The following is an 18,611-nucleotide window of genomic DNA, read 5'->3' as shown; positions in this document are numbered from 1 at the left end:
TGGCTAACTGTTTATTAGCGTTTACGTTACGTAAATTTAAAAAACAAGCACATTTTTCTGACACGATTTCTTAGAACTACATAGCTAACAACTTCAACTTTTGGATGTATGAAATATATGTCCATTATTTATTTCTTGAACTAAAGGATTATTGCGATTTAAATTAACTATTTTTTCATGTTGTAAAATTTAATCGATTTTGTTAAAAAATCGATTCTTATTCTTTAAAATCGCATTATTTTAATATTTTTTATTAATTCTAGTTCAAGCGATAAACATATATATATTTTATATTTACGCAAATGTTGAAGTCGATAGCTCAAGTAGCTTCTAAAAAGTCGTGTCAACCAGCTTGACAAATGTGTTTAGTTTTTTTACGTTATATAAAAATAATGATTTAGTCATTAAAATTTGTATCTACACATTTAAATACATACAAGTAAATGTGTAAAAGTGTAAAAGAATATGTGCAGCAGTTTTCTTTTAAAAAAATTCCCAAATATAGGCCACTATTATTTCGCGCTCTAGACCAGAATACCCTCTGAAAATAGTTCGAATATTTAAAATCTACTCGTGCTGGTTCTAGATGCAGCGTTATTTCTGCGATTAATGCAATTTCGTCAGATTAGCGGATAATTTTGTAAATTACTCGTTCTTTGCGTCGGATATCTTTACTTCTGCCCGCGATTTCCCGGGGAAAGAAAAGGAAACGCCTGGGCGCCGCGCGGTCATTTATCGTCGTATTATCTGCGTGTATATGTGCCCGGCGCTTTTTCCTTCCTAATGAAGATTTATTACGTTATCTCTTCTCCGGCGCTTTTATTTGACGTTGTGCCGGTTAATCTTGGCGGTATCGTTACGCCGCGGTAAAAAGTGAGCTACGGCGAAATCGTGGTTACGCTCCGGACAAAAACGTTGTTAAGGCCGGAAGGGAGAGAGTCGGCGGCGGATTGTTCTTCGTTTAAGTTCTCAGGTCGAAGTAGCCGGGCGTCGTTTTATCCATCGTGAAAGCGAGAAATTTAACAACCGCCGTTGTACAAAGCGAAGACGCCAAGATAACGGGATAATTGTTTCCCTTTATTGCTTGGTAGCAGCGCACGTTCGACGTTAAAGCGATGAAAAAAGAAGCGCATTTCGCTAATTGTTCGCAAGGTCTCCGCGATATCCTTATTAACTCCAGAATCTTTATTCTGGCATCGCCAGACTCTGGCGTAAGAACGCGACATGCGATTCTCAAATTTTCTGTCGATTTATCGAGAAGTTCGTTCGATATTTAAAAAGCACCGTTTTTTTCTGCGACAACGGCGTATATACATTAACACCCAGAGATGCATTTCTAAAGAAGCCGCACGAGAACGGGAGTAGGAGGGCGGGAAGGAAGGCCCGTCGAAAATTAATTCCACCCCAAGCGGCAATTTTCTCCGCGCGCATCCGTCCTTCCTGCGGATCCGCATCCGCGGGAATTCGTCCTCTCGTGCGAGAGTCACCGTCCATCAAAATCCACGACGGATGGCCGGAGGCCGAGGGCTCTGGCAGTCCCGGGAGAGAAAAGGAGGACGAAAGAAAAAAAAGCTCGCCCCGAGAGGGAGAGAAACGCCGCGATGGTCGCACAGCAGGTCGCGTGACGGAAGCGCCGCGCGGACACGCACACGCGTATTTTGCATCTTGCACGAGTGTTGCATACGTGCTGGGGCTGCGGCCGGTGGACGGTAGGGGCGGAGGACCGGGGCCCCGTTTCATAAAACTGCGAGACTTATAAATACTAGGCGACGGCTAGGGAATAAATTGGCCGTAGCTTTCAACACGTGTTGTTGCACGTTGCACGCTGCTATATAAACCAGGCAAACAGTAATTTGCAAAAGACATTCACGCTGAATAAATTATGTAAACCGGAAACATGGTTCGGATTAAAACTACAATTCGAAAGGATAATTATGGCAAAGAGAGAAGAAATAACAATTTCTGGGAAAACTGTAATACGATCTCTTCCTCGAGAATATTTCTAAATCTTCGAAGGTGAAAATATTTCAATCTTTTAAATATTCTTATATTATTAATTTTATTAACCTCCCCCTTAGGGCAAAATGCTGGATTGATTAACTCAATATATTTTGTTAATTAAATTAAGTTAAAGTCAAAGGTCTGTGAAATTAATTTATATAAAAAGTTACATTAAGGTTAAATTAATTTAATTCAAGTTAATTTTGAAAAGCATTCATGCATCTTAAATTAAAAATTTACAAGTTTTTAAGTTAGATTACCGAAAACAATTATAATATATTTTTTTATTTTATAATTTTTTTTACCTAGATAAAGTTTTAACTTACAAAGTTAATAAATTAAAGTTTACGTGTTTTGAAAATAACTAATTAAAGTTAAAAATTAACTAAGTTAAGTTAAAAGTTGTTAACATTTCACTTTATTATTTAACCTTTTAATTAATTATTATCCAACCCTGATTATAACTTGACTTGTTCGAACCATGACAGCAAAGACGACGTGCAGAGCAAATATGAAAGTCATATCGTTTAAGTATTACCAAATAAAGGGTTAATCATTAATAAGGGGAACATTTTCTAATAACATCATCAAGACTTTTTAATTTGTCCACTTTTTTTACGCACGATAGTTGAATCTCAGATCCGCCCCTGGTAAGTCGGTGCATCGGATGCGACGGCGAAGCGGGACGATTTTGGTGGTGACGGTGGTGGTGACGTTAGTGGTGATGATGGTGGTGGTGGTCGTGGTGCCGCAATGCATCGCGCGACCCGGGCGTACATACACACCACGGCAGCATCTGAGGATGTGGCAATTACGGGCTCCTTGCCGCAGACGAACGGACGGACGGACGGGACCGCAGCCACGAAACGCCCCTCACGTTACACATATGTTGCCTGCCGGTCTCTCCTTCCACGTCGACGATGATCCTCCGGCAGGCGATGTGTCCCTCCAACCCGCGCGACCTCTCCCTCGAATTAACGTACGTGTACGAGCACGGAAGAGCGGCTCCTGTGGGAACCGAGCTGCCCCGCTTTTGTGCGGCGGCATCGTCCTCCGCGGCCGCCGATCCTGGAAGCCGCTGCTGGCTGGATGATCACGAGGGTCACGGCGAACGCCATTTACCTGTCGTCGTGTTCGTCATGAGGTCGTCGCCGAGACGGTTACCGAGACCGAGGCCGTGGAAATGGCGGTAACAAGTGTCGGTCGGCACAAGTAACGCTTAATGAACGTAAACGGATGACACAGTTATTAAGACATTAAATATAAGCAATAATAAAGTTTACAGTTTTTCCGAAGAGGAGGAATCTTATAGATGCCTGTAAAGCATTAAGGATATTTTGGCTATGCGACACGAGCTAAAGGCGTTATTGAAATTTAAAAAAAAAACTGAAGGCTTCTAGGTTTATACTTTTTTTCTAATCAACAATAAAAAAATTTTGTCGCGAATGCCCGACTTTTGGCCCTCAAACTAGCTGCAAAGAAGAAAACAATGAGAAATTACAAGCTTCATTTTGCTTTTTGCAGCAAAAATTACTATACCATATTCTGCAGCAGTTTTAAATATAAATAAATGAGTAAGTGGATCTAAATAAATTTGTACAAATATTTATTAGAGTTTTATTAGAATATGTAAAAAGTTTGATTTATTTGGTAATGCTACTTTCCCGTCTTTGCAAATAAGTGCTGCGAAAGAAATTTTATATAAGAATGAAGAGTAAACAAAAAATTAAATAACTTTTAAACCAGTAAGCAAATTGTGCTCAAATTTTACACAGATACTCAAACGTAACACTGGAATTTTTGACGAAATTTTTATATTTTTGGTAATTGTTTTAAGATATGATTCATATCTTACGTATTCTGGCTTTATGAATGTTTTTCAAGTCGAATGTGTTACAAATATGCTACGCGCAGTTTGAATAAGTAGATTGAAAATTGTTAAAATTTAAAATTATTATTTAGCACTAAAGACCGCTGTGTCTGACATGGGCCTACTTTTCTTACATTTATATTTTATATTAAATATAGAAATATTAATCCGATAGAATCATGCTGAAAGGCCAAGAGCCATGTGTATCCATGATGCTCACCTTTCACGTAGAATTTTCATTTGAAACACTTAGCCTGTTTTTATCTGAACCATTTAATCTTCTATTTCCATAGAAATCTGTGGAAAAAGTGTGAGACCGAGGTATAGGAAGCATGCAGGCTCGCGAAGACCACAACCTCGAGAAATTAATCGACCTCAAATGCAAAATGGTTCTCTGCCTGAGCAGAGTCGCGTGACGGTGTCGGAAAGGTAGTCGAAGGCGCGAAGAAGAAATGGGTCTGCTTCGTATGACTCGATCGCTTGAGAGAGAAAAAGACCAAGATGATCGCGGCGAGCGGTTATCATGCAGGAGATAAAAATGTCGCGCATACTTCATGAAGCGCAAGTAAGAAACTTGACCGTTAGCCGAACGTTCGCGCGTAAAATATGTCGATCGTTCTTGTCACGCGAGTATTCCACGTTGTGCGTGTTGCTGGCTGCAGCCGCGCGCATTGTGCATGAAAATTCGCAAAGTTCACCATATGAATATTTCCACTAATTTATTTCTTTAAAATATTAATTTAAAATTACGGAAATTAGGGAAGATAAACATTTATCGCAATGATATCGGAATTCTTTTCATAAAGAAAAAGATTTCTTAGAAAATTTTCCCGGGACTAAAACAGTGAAAAATCATGTTCCTCCAGTAGCTTAAAATGTCTATTTTACATAGATATAATATACATATATATAGAATATATTTTGAACAATATTTTTTCTAGTTTTAGTTAGTTTCTAGCTCAAGGCTCTTTTTGTTTCTAGATGTTGGCAACCCCTTAATTAAACTGAGAAGTGTTCCGAACTCGTCATATATCATAATTAGTAATAACCTGCAAATAACTTTAACCATTTTCTGATGAAAATTTTTTTCAGAACTTCTATACAAATTGGAACACTTCAGAAATATTGTGAAAGTCTACATTTTTTCTCTGAATTTTTCATATATATGAATTCTGAAATATTTTAAGATAAAAATATCTAAAATTGTATAAAATTGTAAAGAAATTTTGAAAAATTGCTTGACAAATAACACATTTAATATTTTTTTTTTTTAATATCTTTTTTTTTATTTTATTGAACACTTACGAATTGAACACTTTTCAAAAAATATTTAAAAAATGTATATCTTTTCTCAGAATTGCTCATATATATATATAAATTCTGAAATATTTGGAGATTCGTGTAAAATATCTGAGAAATTTTTTAAAAAGTTATAAAACTACATTAATTTTGAAAAATTTTGAAAAATTTTAGATGGATAATTCTGAGAAAAATTTTAACCGGGTAAAGTTATAAAGTAATTTTTCAAAATTTTTACATAAATTTTAGTATTTTTTAAAATTTCTGTACAATTCCACGTCTTAAAAAATTTCTTAGATTTGTTATCTTGGAATATTGCAAAATTTACATATACGAAAAATTATGAGAAAAGATGCAGATTTTTTCAATATTTCTGAAAAGACTTCTAATTGGTATTAAAGTTCTGAGAAAAATGTTTATCAAGAAATAATTAAATTATATACAGGTTATTACTAATTATGACATAACACATGGATAATTCACATCGTTCAGAATATACTCATATATTATTTCAAAACAAAATAAAAAAGAAAATAGTGATAAGAGGAAAAAAAAAGAAAATTTCCTGATTTTGTTCTGAAGCCAAGCTTTTCTTTCTTTAGCAGAGGTAACTCGGCACGGTCGCCGTTCCACTTTCGTTCGAATGTACACGCTTGTATTTGCGCTGCTGAGGTGATCGCCAGGTAACGGTGACACCCAGTGTCATCACCTGACCCTGCATACTCCGTAGCCGTGAACCTCTCTTTCTTGTATGCCGTCGACAATAGAAATTCGCGATCGTCCCATACAGGTCTGCACGCGATGACCTCGGCACTTCCTCAGGATACTCGCGAGGGGAGGGAGCTTCCTAACGGGAGCGCTATCCCACTTTCCGGCCACAAATTTCCATCTAACTTTAACGACGTACAATTTGTATTACTGTGAAATGGGGTACGTGAAGTTTCGTAAGTTGTATTACCGCAAAACGAGATAGCGTGCTCGAATTTCGCGGAAAATTGGGATACAAGAGTTAAGGAAAATTTCCAAGACTCAAATGTAGCTATTGATTTACTTCGACTTTTTTTTCTTCGTTATTATTAATTGCTTCCTTAGACATTAATTACTCTCGAAGATATTTCTTTATCTGCTCACATGTCGAATGACAAATAGATGCTCGGCACACATTCCCATCTGATTTGTTCTACCAAGAATTACTGTGCAACTCATTTTCGGACCTTGACGAGAGTAAATTCGAGGGACATCAGGCCAGCGCGCGCATGAATGCAGCAGACCCGCGGCAAACATCCCTCCCTCCCGGAGCCTAATGTACCCCCGGGGATTACGTTCGCGTGCGTACACACCGGCGTGCCAGCGTGATTACAGGGCCTGTTCGGGACTTCCTTCGATCTAAATCAATCACGAGCCGAATGCCGAGCAGTGAGAGAAAGAGAGTGGCCCCCTTCGGCTCTCACCTGTATGTATCTCGTCCGATAGGAGGTAAATGGCGATACTTTCCTTTTTTTTTTCTGAAACACTCGTTCGACACTCGCATCATCTAATTCCAACATAATCATTTTAGTTTGTTGAACTTGACGATAAGCAGATATGACACGTCTAAGTAATTAACTTCGTTAAAAAACAAGACATATAACAGACAGATAGCATAGAATTTTCTGATTAGAATCAAAGCGTACATGTGTACTTGTTTTTAACATTAACTAAGAAATTTGTACAAAGAAAAAGGATATATCTCCTTTCATATTTTGCAAACAAAACACTGGAAAAGCAATCTGGCTGCATAAATTAGAAATCTAGATTTAACTAATATATCCATTAGAAAAACGATGAAAATTCTAGACGTAATTAAAGAATACATATCTTGGGAAGTCTTGAAACCTTTCTAATGTAGTTATATGTGGTTATTGTACTCAATGATTCAATTCTAGTTCTGTAACATAGTCCTATTCAGTTTGTTTATTTATCGTAAATGCATAGGGGCTCATAAATTTTTGGGCGTTTGTTCAGGAGGAGTGTTATACAACTTAATACGAATTTTGCGAGTCTGCTTGATGAGCTTATTGCGGTCATGGATCCTAGTCAGCTCACTTTATCCATAGATAAAGCGACCCTGATAATAGACATGTCGTATCTACTTGTTGTCAAGTCTGACTTCAAAAAAGTTACTTCGAAATTTAAATACATTTGGAATTTTGGGACAAAATTGGAATACATGTGTCACGGGAGAAAAAATCAGAGCGATGATTATTTATCGCTTTGTTGTTCACTTTTGATCAGCTCGGTGAATGAAATACGCACAGGTGAGAGCTTGAAATATAATCCTTCTCTTAAATAAACCAGAATTCTTACATAATAATATAATACTAAATTTATATTTAGATCAGCATAACTTTTTAGGAAAAGAATAAATGTCTATTAAATATAACTATACGAAAAGAACGATTTTGCTGAAGTATCTAATCATTTATTTAAATCTGAAAATAGTTTTATCATTCATTAAATAATAATTATTAAAATAATTATCATAGAGTGCACAAAATGCATTCTATGGTATATGTCTTGCTGGTGCAATCGAAACCATTGTTCTCAGTGAAGGAAAGATTCAGGATCGAAGCTTATTTTTTCCGTGCGTCATATTATACCAACTTCACAACTGTAGTTAGATGAGATGGCCGGTCCCCATCTCATCTAAGAGATTGATCGCCAGGACGCAGTGTACTTATTGAAAATTATTCCTCGCGTGCGAGGTTTTGAGTGAAGGTAGAGAGGAAGGAGAGGGAGAGAACAAAAGGAAAAATCTGACTCACAATCAACCCAAAATTGCGACTGCAAGAGGCGAACGGCCTGCGTTTGTTCTGACGGGTTAAAACACTTTAAGAGGATAATATCTTCACACTCTGACTATCCAGTAACGAAGATTCGAAGGAAATTCATGTGCCCGAGGGGAATTTTTACGGAAGAGAGTACCTAAAAGGGTGCTCTAATTTCAAATTGTCGCTCGCGTGTGCAAACGGAACGCTAACTAACAGACGCAGCAGTTACGGTGCAATCAATTTTTGCAACAACTTTTGCTATTCTTGACAATTTGAAGAAACAGTAGAGAAGCCATTAAATACTAGGAATTATCAAAGTATCTCACGAAGAATTGTTTAGTAACCAAACTCAGTAGAAACCAAAATCAAATTTCTCGAAATAATCTCAAATTGTTAAACTCCTTGTACATGTAACGATTCCGATTGGGATTGTCAAAATTGTCATCAATAGAAATAGAAAATAGGCACATTTTTTACATCTTCAAACTTTGTTATGTATTACAGAAATAAATTTATAAAATTGTCATCATGACAAATAAAGAACATGATCTTTTTTTTATTCTAAAATTATAAGTTTGGTTGAAGAATTCTTTGATATCATTCTACATTTTGCATATTATTAAATTAATAATATAAATTTAGTTATTAAATATTATTTTTTAATTAATTGTAACAGATATTTTTGTGAAAATTTTATTTATGTTTCACATTTATGTAAATTTATCACGAGCCGTCATGTTTCTAAAATTTTTTATAAAAAAAAAATCTGTGGCAATAAAAGACTACATGATGTAGCTTACATTATTTTAAATTAATGTCGTGTGTTTAATCACGATACCTATTCCGTACTTTTAGATCACTTTGGACAAATCGCCACTAACGTTATGTGCCCTTAACATAGAATGTTTATTTAGTATATTTTGTGAATATATATTATTATTATTATTATTACAATAAAATATAATTTTGAAGTACCTGAGATACTTTTAAAATGTCTAAGTATCCGTATCTATACACATTTTAATTATCTCTATCTGTATCTAGATATATTTTAAAAGTATTTTACCCATCACTGATTGTAGCCTGTTGCTGCTGACCGCATTTTCATAAAAGCAATCTTCGCTATTCAGATAGTATCTTTCAGATGTTATCTTTATAATATGTAGCAGTTACGGTTGCATTTAATTTTTGCGACGGCTCCTTCTATTTGGAGATAAGATAATTTAAGATAATGAAGGAAGGTGATAGATATTGATTATATTTTATCTTAAAAGTATTATAAATTTTGGTAGTCCAGGTAACAAGTGGATTTACTGTTAACTTGGCGTTAAGATTTCTTTTTGACATTAAAATGATGACAAATAACTTTATCACGCTACCTGCAATGATTTCAAGAGTGTTAAATAAAATGTGCCTCTGAAAATGAACTTGGAATTGACTTAAAACGACATCGAAATCACGACGTGTTAGTTTAAGGACGAGATGTCGCTTGATCGAAAGTATTCAATCCAATTCTCATCGAAAATTTATTTCTAATAACAAGAGGATACTCGTACTTGGCTGCGCGTTTCATCACAGAGCGACGATGAAAAGCGCAGTCCGATGGAACCCGCGGACGTAAATATGCGACGTTGATTACCCGAGAATCACGAACAAAGTGCGTAATCATACGCACGACTCGTCGCCGGGATGAAAAGAGCCGAAACGACGGCGATGACGGCGGTCAGCACGAGTGTTTAAAATCGCGGTTCATCCAATTTCATCGTCGACCGTTAATGCAGAACAGCGAGGCAAGGGCGGACGACCAGTCGGCCGGGGCTATAGGGACCAGCCGCGTGCCCCGCGGACCGTATCAAGACAAAAAGGTCGTCGTTCGTACGCCTTTAGGCGTAACGACGGGACCAGCGGCAGTTTTCGCTCGCGCATTTTCCGCCTTAATTAACGAGGTTTCTGTAACGAGTAGCGTGGGCGGTGCGGGCGGGACACTCGCGCACTCGCGTTTATCGTTTGGTTTCTCGTGGTCAGTTCAAAGCGGCCGTTATTACGCTGACTCGTCGTGCGTGAGCGACTTCTCAAGCTCGGCGATACTTCCCTTTCTCTCTGTAAGCGGAGTAACGCCGTAAAACGGAACGGTCGAGATGTTAATTACGATTACGAACGAAAGATAGGAAACGCGCGAGCGAGCGAGCAAGCGAGTCGGCGCGGTGCGGTTTGCGACCCGGCGGACCTAATCGATGGAAATTTTATAGCTCGCCGCTCGTATCATTAATATCGATGATGTAGCTAGTCGCGTCTAATAACTAATCGCGCCGGTACCTTACGTGGTTGCCCGAGTCTCCCTTAGGCTTCAGCGTTGTCGTGTCGTGGACCATTACGTTTCATATTTATGTGCAGCTATGGTGTTGAAACTGAAAGTGTATATTAATTGCAGGTAGAAAGAAAGAGAGGATTTATTTAGAATTAATTAATGGACTCCAATATTTTAAAAGTCAAAGATTGACAATTTAATTTCGCAGAATAAACAATAGTTCACATTATAATTAAGACTGTGATATTTATTAGAGTTTTATTAGTATATGTAAAAAATTTTGATTTAATTGGCAATGTTACTTCGCCATCAAATTTGAAAATAAGTACTGAAAAATGCGATTTTTCATAAGAATCAACAGTAAACAAAAAATTAAGTAATTTTTAAAGCAATAAGTGAATTGTTCCAATTTTACACCGATACTCGAACGTAATACTAGAATTACAGTTTATGAAATTTTTATATTTTTGGTAATATTTTGAGGTATGAGACCCATACATCCATAACACTGAGAAAGGCAGTATACGGTCATACGGTTTTAATGCTATAACATTTTTAATAATGCTTCTTGTGTGATTTTACATTTCAGTCAGCACACAATATTTATAAAAGATTTACAAAATATTTATAATAATTATTTGAATATTTTATAAATATTTACAAAAATATTTCATTTTTGAATAGATCATAAAAATTTATCATAAATATCACACAAAAATATTTATAAAATATTATTATAAATATTAATATCTTTACTTATAAGCATTACTTATGTAGTCTATATTTTTAATAACATTTCGAATAAAGATTTTATGATTTCTTTCCTTCATGTATATAAAATATTTTATAATATATAAAAAGTAAATTAGTAATAAATATTTATAAACAATTATCGTAAATATTGTGTGCGGGCCTGTGTCTGGGATAAAATTTCTAATTTTTTTAAACTGTACGCCGTTATTTTTGGTTTCAAATATGGGTTTGAAATTGAATTAAAAAAGTAATATTTACAGAATTAAATTGACAATCAATTTAATATTACTGGATACTAACATCTTTAAGATTTCACTACTCCGAAAAATTCGCAGAATAAATTTCTGTCGTTCTCTCTGTTTCTCTTGGTTAATATTTCTTTTCTTCTGCGGATCGTTAAGACATAGAAAATTCGTTGCAAGGAGTGAATTTCTAGAGGACGTAATTTCACCCTTCTCGAGTCGGGATCTATGGGGACTCTTCGGCGAGAGGCGAGCCTAAGGCGTTTTGTCTCTGAGGAAGGCCATCGGCATATGCAGCTTGCGTGCATCGGTGCGACCATAGGATCCGAGTAACAGGTGCAGATGTGGCGGAGGAAGCCCGATCGTTAGCCCGACAGCCCGCGGTGCATGTGTGCCTATTATGATTTCTTCTTTCGTAATTAGTCTCTCTCTTTCTTTCTCTTTCTCTCTCGTTTCCTTCGCATCCCGTCCGTATTCGTACGTGTATTCGGGCGTACCTAACATTTGTTTCGTTGCATGTTTCGTGGCTCGATCCGTAACATGTGTTATACCGCATCACCCCATAGCTGCCGATGGCTCTTCGACTTAGCGAAGGGACAACAACGGCGGTTAACGATGATTTTACGTCGTATAGCATCCGTGCGAATTTAAACGAGAGTATATCTCGTTTAAAAATAAATCCGCATGGAAGAATAAAATTCTCCGTAGTCCAATGTTGTTTTCATTGCTTTCTTAATCCAATTGGGTCACTGGTGCCTGATAGTGTTTTTGAAAGGATTCTAAAAAATTAAAAAATTCTAGTACACTCTTCCAACATTCCAGAATACGATTTCACAATTGTTTGATCAGAAACGTTTTTTATTTTTTTTTTTGTACGAGTATGTGCCCGAATTTGAGGCAGAATAATAAAAATAAAAATTGAAAATTCACTTGGATCTTCAAATCCCCGTTTGCAGCGGGGAATAACACAATAAAAAAACACTCTAAGAAATAGTAATTCTTCTTACTCTGAGCGTCAATATATATTATGCGCTAATAAAACTCAAAGGATTAAGATAAACGCATCTCGAGAAATTCAATAGACGATGCATTAGCTTCTTAATTATCATTCTAGATAATCATCTTGTTATTACTTTTATGTCATACATCGCTCGTACATCTTTCGGTCATGTCTCATATTCCGATCATCTTGCTGCTGCTGCTGCTGCTCTAAATTCGATTTATCTTGGGCTGAGATTTGCATCTTCGATTTAACGAGGCAAGCTTATCTCCTCGCGAAATTCTGACCGATCGATCGGGGATGTATACGAGAGAAACTCCGAGATGGACCGGGTGGTCTTCGGTCCTGTCTACCTACGCTCACATATATATACATATATGTATATGTATGTACATGGCGTTATACACGTATATATGTATATATGAAGTCAAATGTACGCGTATAGAGTGGAGAAAGCGTCTTGGCAAGGGATTTTGCAGAGGGTTGGCTGTTTGCGCCTCTCGACAAATAAGGGGAAGTCGTTATCCCGTGGATGGGAGGAGTAATTAACTGCTTCTACCTCCTTTCTGTGTCCGCTCCACCTCCCTCCCTTCCTCCCTCAGCATCCTCCCTTTCCAGCTTCGGCTTCTACTCGAAGGAACAGACTTAAGGAGACCCGCTTAGGCTTTCACGGGGTCGTGTCTTCATTATTCACGCTAATCTGCTCTCGCCCCGTGCTGCTGCCACCGCGAACCCTCTTCGGTGCTTCCTTTCTGTCTCTCTCTCTCTCTTTCTCTCTCACTCACTTGCTCCTCTCTATTCGTGTGTAGTATACTTCGCGGAAATTATATTATATTATTATCGTACGGCACAACCGTGAAGCAAACGATGCGTACTGCGTGATGATACAGTGTTCAGTATCTTTGAGACTCAGGGAACGCCTTTTGAGATTAATTTTTTAAAATATCGCGCGAAACTTTCGTTATTAAATTTTTCTATATTTTATTTCAACGCAAGCAAATTTATAAATTATATTTTTGAGTTATATTTTTTTCTCACACAAAGGTATTTAAAAAACGATAATAAACGTTGAAATATAATATTTCGTGTTAAAATAAAAACGAATCGACCTGCTAATTATTCGCTCCCGTTGCAGGCACGCAATAAATCTGTCCGGACATTAATAACCGGTAACCGAAACACGTGTAAGTGCAACCGACATCGCCGTGTATATTTTACGTTTTTACAGTGGACCACCATGGTAAAGGCGCCCCGCGACGATCGCCAAATTATGATGGATTGTTTTCTCTATTAACAGCTTTCGCCGACAGAGGCGAGACGTGAGCACCCCGACCGAGATAATCTTCCACCAATTTCGACTTCCTGATTGATCATAGCGATCCATCGGACGGTTCGCTCGAACGGATCGTCTGGAACGAACGAGTCGGATCACCTACCGATCCAAGACCTTTCGTTATCGCGGATTTAAAAAGTATATGTCGACACTCCTAAGTTCGCGAAATTAGATTCAAATTAAATTTTTTTTTGTTTTATCACTTATAAAAAAACAAAGACTGAATGAAACTAGCAAAATGACAATTATTCACATGTATACTAAGAATAAGCTTAAGTGGAATAAATAAACAAGTTCAATTTGGTTGGCACATTAATAGATAAGTATAATTTCAAGACTGATACGAACTTAGAGCGTAAATATATGTATATATACTAAACTGATGTTATAACTGACCTTTTTTGATTATCAACTTAATCGATCCAGCAATTATTAAAATTCAATCATCATACTTTGGCTCAATTGAATGATTCGCGTATAGATATCCCATCTATCTTGTTGATGCTGTTTTTACCAGAATTTTTATTTAATCAGTAGCTTTGATTGAACCAAACGAAATAATTTTTCGCACATTGTTCGTACATGGTAGCAATATAATTGTATTGTTCGAGTTAAAATAATGATCGTATTGTTCGAGTTAAAATTTACATTATGTCATTATTAATTGCGGAAAAAAATGTGTAAATAAAAGCATTATGAATTAATAATTGTATAAAAAATACTATCTCTTAAATGTAGGATATCTTGGGCAAATCTTTCAGATTTTCCAAACATTCTTCAAGCTGTAGATGCTAGACCCGATTACCTTAATATTAAGTAAATTATTTAACACTGGAGTTTTTATAGCAATTAAAAAATATAAGGATGCAATATATTTATAAACGCAAATTTATAAAATAAACTATGGATGATACAAAATACTATATATTCCTGCTATGTAAGACTTTCAGGGAAGCTTTCATCATAGAGACTATATTCTTTTTTACACACTGTCTTCTCTATTGTAGCATCAACTTCTCATAAATGCACAATTCATATAGAAACATGTAACAATTTATTCATTTTACTGCGGCATGTTAAGCAACACATTTAGACCCGATGGCAGATATGCCACTTGACGAGATTTGGATAGATTATGCGCGATATCTTCCGCGGCTTCGATTTTTCTAAGTTCAACCAAACCATCTCCTGACTCAGCTAAAGATTTCGCCAGTAAATTAGCGGCCTGAGCATCACCTTCAGCACTAATAATAGACGCCTTCTTTTGTTGTTCTGCTTTTTCCACCAAGAAACGAGCTTTCTCTGCATCTTGTTGCGCTACTTGTTTCAATTCTACTGCTTGAGTAAATTCTTTACCAAATGTTAAATGTGTCTGAAAGAATTTCAAGACATAATATTAGTTTATGCATTCATTGCAAGAATAAATCATATCTTCCTTGTGATAATACAATGCATATATTGCTCATTTGCTACAACCATGTCATAGCTAAAAAAATGTCATTTTTGACTTGTTAATAAAAAGAAATTGTTGAGAATTCAATACATTAAGTGAAGAGCTAATGATACCTTTTTCACTTATTGTTAGTAGCTCAAATCATTGTACAATCATATTCAAAAAAGTGATATTATAAAATGTTAATATTTTAAAACATTTAAATTGGAAAATTTTATTCTTTGTCATTGTTATAGCAATATGATCATATAAATGTAATTGTACTTACAATAGAAATATCATCCAAAATAAGTCCAAACTGTGCAGCCCTATCCGTTAATTCTTCATTGACTTTTTGAGACACAATTTCTCTTTGTGTAATTAATTCACCAGCATCAAATTGTGCGACAACAGCTTTCAACACTTCTGTCGTAATAGAAGGTAGTACTCTTTCATCATAGTCAACGCCAAGTATCGTGTATATCTTAGGCAATGTGTCGGGTACAGGCCTGAAGAGAATACGAAGGGTGACATTTACATTCTGCAAATCCTTGCTAGCAGTAATGACAGGCACGTTTCTCGGACGTGAACGGATATCAAAAATAATTGGTTTTTGCACCCAAGGAATGAAGAAGTGTGTCCCTTCTCCCACTACATTGTTCTTTATACCCGCAAATCTGTCAAATATAACTGCTCTGTGACCACCGTCAACTAAAAAAATATTAATATATTAATATAAGAAAGCAATATAGCTGGTCTTTACATGGAATAAGGAATAATGCCGTACCATTGTATAATGCAGAGTTAACAACACCACCTGTCAATGCTATACCCAGGCCAATCTGACCCAATCGATTGAAAAACTGTGCTGCCATGATCAAATGTAATTATCTGCAAAACATGAAATATTATTATGTAATATGTAGGATGATGAAATCTATCTATCATAGTTCATTCTAAATAATCCTGATATAGTCCTAACTTAAAATTTTAAGAACAATGTAATTAAAACATGGGTATCTACAGCAAGAGAAAAAGAAAAAAAAGAAAGTAATAATAATAATGTGGAATGATGAAATCTATGATCATATTTCATTTTCAATAATCATGATACTGTCCTAACCTAAAACTTTAAGAAAAATATATTTGGAACTCATGTATTTATGACAAGGGAAAAATAGAAAGAGAAAAGAATAATAATAATAATGTACAGTTATGAAATCTATCACCATAGTTCAACTTTAATACTAATGATACTATGTTAACCTAAAATTTTGAGAAAAATATATTTGGAGCAAGCGTATCTATAGCATGAGAAAAAGAGAATACGAGAAAGAAATAATAATAAATATATTATAGGTTTTTTCAGTTATAACTGTAGACTTTATGTTAATTCTTATATTTACTAAATGGAGTGGCAACGTGATGTATCTCGACCGGTGAAACTGAACTCTTTTTTCGCCGATCTAACATCAATGTCCATCTCCTAATGATATACGAACGTATAATCAAGCTAAAATAATCGCAAGTGCTTATAATAAAACAATTAATTCTTACGTAATAAATCGTGATTTTAGGGTTGGAATATTCAATTTTCCTCTCGCATGGAGTTGCGTGGAGTCGATAAAAGGAAAATGGAGGCGTGATAATTGGGAAGCTATACGAGCGCTACGTTTTTCAATAATGGCAGGCCTGACGTAGTTTGCGCGGCAGTTTTAAATACTACTTGCATGAACATATCTGCAAGTTCGAAAATAATTCATACTAAACATAAATAATTGCATTGTATAACGATAAACAGCGTATATCGTATTTTTCTATGATTGTGATTTTTTGTTTGACAAATTGTATATACATCTGAATTACAGAAATCTTGTAAAATTTGGATTAACATCACTTGATTGACAATTTTAATTATATATTATTTGATAAGATGTTTGTTTACAATTATCTTGGTCTTACACGCAAGGATAATGTTTAAAATGTTGTGAGAGTATAATATTATTGATGTTACGATGTAAAAAAAATTCGCCCCCGGGTGGGCTCGAACCACCAACCTTTCGGTTAACAGCCGAACGCGCTAGCCGATTGCGCCACGGAGGCAACTGCGCTGAGGTTGCTCTCGTACAGTACATAAAGTCAAGTAGGAAAAAAAAATATTTTTGCATTGAAATAATTCATAATTTTGCAGATAATAAATAATTAAAAATTTTGCACAGATAATATTAATACTTTATTTGATATTTGATAATAAACATTAAAATATTTTTAGTACAATTTTGATATAAAATTTGTTGATTAAACGAAACTTTATATGCGTTATTTAGTAGATGTCGATGTTTGAAATTATATAAATATTGCATTGACAATAATTAAAAAATTACTTACCGCAATTTCTCTTTTTTTGAATGAAAAATATAATACCAGTCTTTTTTACTAATAATGTTTTTATAAAAAATTAATAAAGCTATCCCATTGCATATAACACAGCATTTTAAAAACATTGCAGCATTCAGATTCCCATATGTTTACCGAATGTTAAACAACCATAGAGTGATGTCTATCCGGGTGCACCCAGATGGGGAATCTGAATATAGCCTATGTAGTATCATAAGTGGGATAAATATTGAACAATTGAAAAAATTATTATAAAATATTTATTTTATAATATTACTTAATAGAGTTCCGTGTACAAAAAAATATTTTTCCTCTAGTTCTGAACGTATCTAAACGACTTCCGAAGAGTTCCGGTCGATTCAATTATTTATTAATTAGAAAAAAATTGTTATCTTTTGCGAAAGTCGTATATTCACACATATGGGTGAGACACTGGTGTATATTCGAGAGTTCTGTGTACCAAAAAATATTTTTCCAATAGTTCATAACGTAATAAAGCGCCTTCCGAAGAGTTCCGGTCGATTCCGATATTAGTTAATCAACAAAAAATTAATAACTTCCGAAAAAACTAATTTTCCGCATATATAGGTGAGATGCTGATCTTTTACAAAGAGTTCTGAGTACGAAAAAATATTTTTCCTACAGTTCTCAACATATTAAAGCGCCTTCCGAAGAGTTGCGGTCGATTCCGATATTAGTTTTTTTGTACACCGAACTCTTCGAAAAAGACCAGCATCTCACCTATATATGCGGAAAATCGGCTTTTTCGGAAGATATTAATTTTTTATTGATTAACTAATATCGGAATCGACCGCAACTCTTCGGAAGGCGCTTTAATATGTTGAGAACTGTAGGAAAAATATTTTTTCGTACTCAGAACTCTTTGTAAAAGATCAGCATCTCACCCATATATGCGGAAAATCGCCTTTTTCGGAAGTTATTAATTTTTTGTTGATTAACTAACATCGGAATCGACCGCAACTCTTCGAAAGGCGTTTTAATATGTTGAGAACTATAGGAAAAATATTTTTTCGTATTCAGAACTCTTTGAAAAAGATCAGCATCTTACCCATATATGCGGAAAATCGCATTTTTCGGAAGTTATTAATTTTTTGTTGATTAACTAATATCGGAATCGACCGCAACTTTTCGGAAGGCGCTTTAAT

The 18,611-nt window shown here is 35.5% G+C and overlaps 1 protein-coding gene and 1 non-coding gene across 2 annotated transcripts; both read right to left on the bottom strand.

Annotated features, from left to right (window-relative positions):
• Positions 1-13,915: 13,915 nt before the first annotated feature.
• Positions 13,916-16,721, bottom strand: LOC105197039 (protein l(2)37Cc). The gene is made up of 4 exons (XM_039453351.1): positions 16,606-16,721; positions 15,836-15,939; positions 15,338-15,759; positions 13,916-14,988 (listed from the first exon to the last, which is right to left on the bottom strand). The coding sequence occupies exons 2-4, from the start codon at positions 15,921-15,923 to the stop codon at positions 14,680-14,682; spliced, it is 819 nt and encodes a 272-aa protein (XP_039309285.1). The 5' UTR covers positions 15,924-15,939; positions 16,606-16,721; the 3' UTR covers positions 13,916-14,679.
• A 356-nt stretch (positions 16,722-17,077) lies between these two features.
• Trnan-guu lies at positions 17,078-17,151 on the bottom strand. Its single transcript has one exon. It is a non-coding gene; the product is annotated as a tRNA-Asn (tRNA).
• Positions 17,152-18,611: the final 1,460 nt, after the last annotated feature.

Source organism: Solenopsis invicta, chromosome 9 (genome assembly GCF_016802725.1).
Source record: "Solenopsis invicta isolate M01_SB chromosome 9, UNIL_Sinv_3.0, whole genome shotgun sequence".
In the NCBI taxonomy this organism is placed as follows: Eukaryota; Metazoa; Arthropoda; class Insecta; order Hymenoptera; family Formicidae; genus Solenopsis; species Solenopsis invicta.
This window is presented reverse-complemented; position numbering and strand designations above follow the sequence as displayed.

Coding starts and splice junctions, on each gene's coding strand:
- LOC105197039 (XM_039453351.1), bottom strand. CDS start 15,923: ATGGCAGCACAGTTTTTCAATCGATTGGGTCAGATTGGCCTGGGTATA. Junction 15,760..15,835: donor TAACTCTGCATTATACAATG/GTACGGCATTAT, acceptor ATATTTTTTTAG/TTGACGGTGGTCACAGAGCA. Junction 14,989..15,337: donor TTTTGGATGATATTTCTATT/GTAAGTACAATT, acceptor AAATTCTTTCAG/ACACATTTAACATTTGGTAA.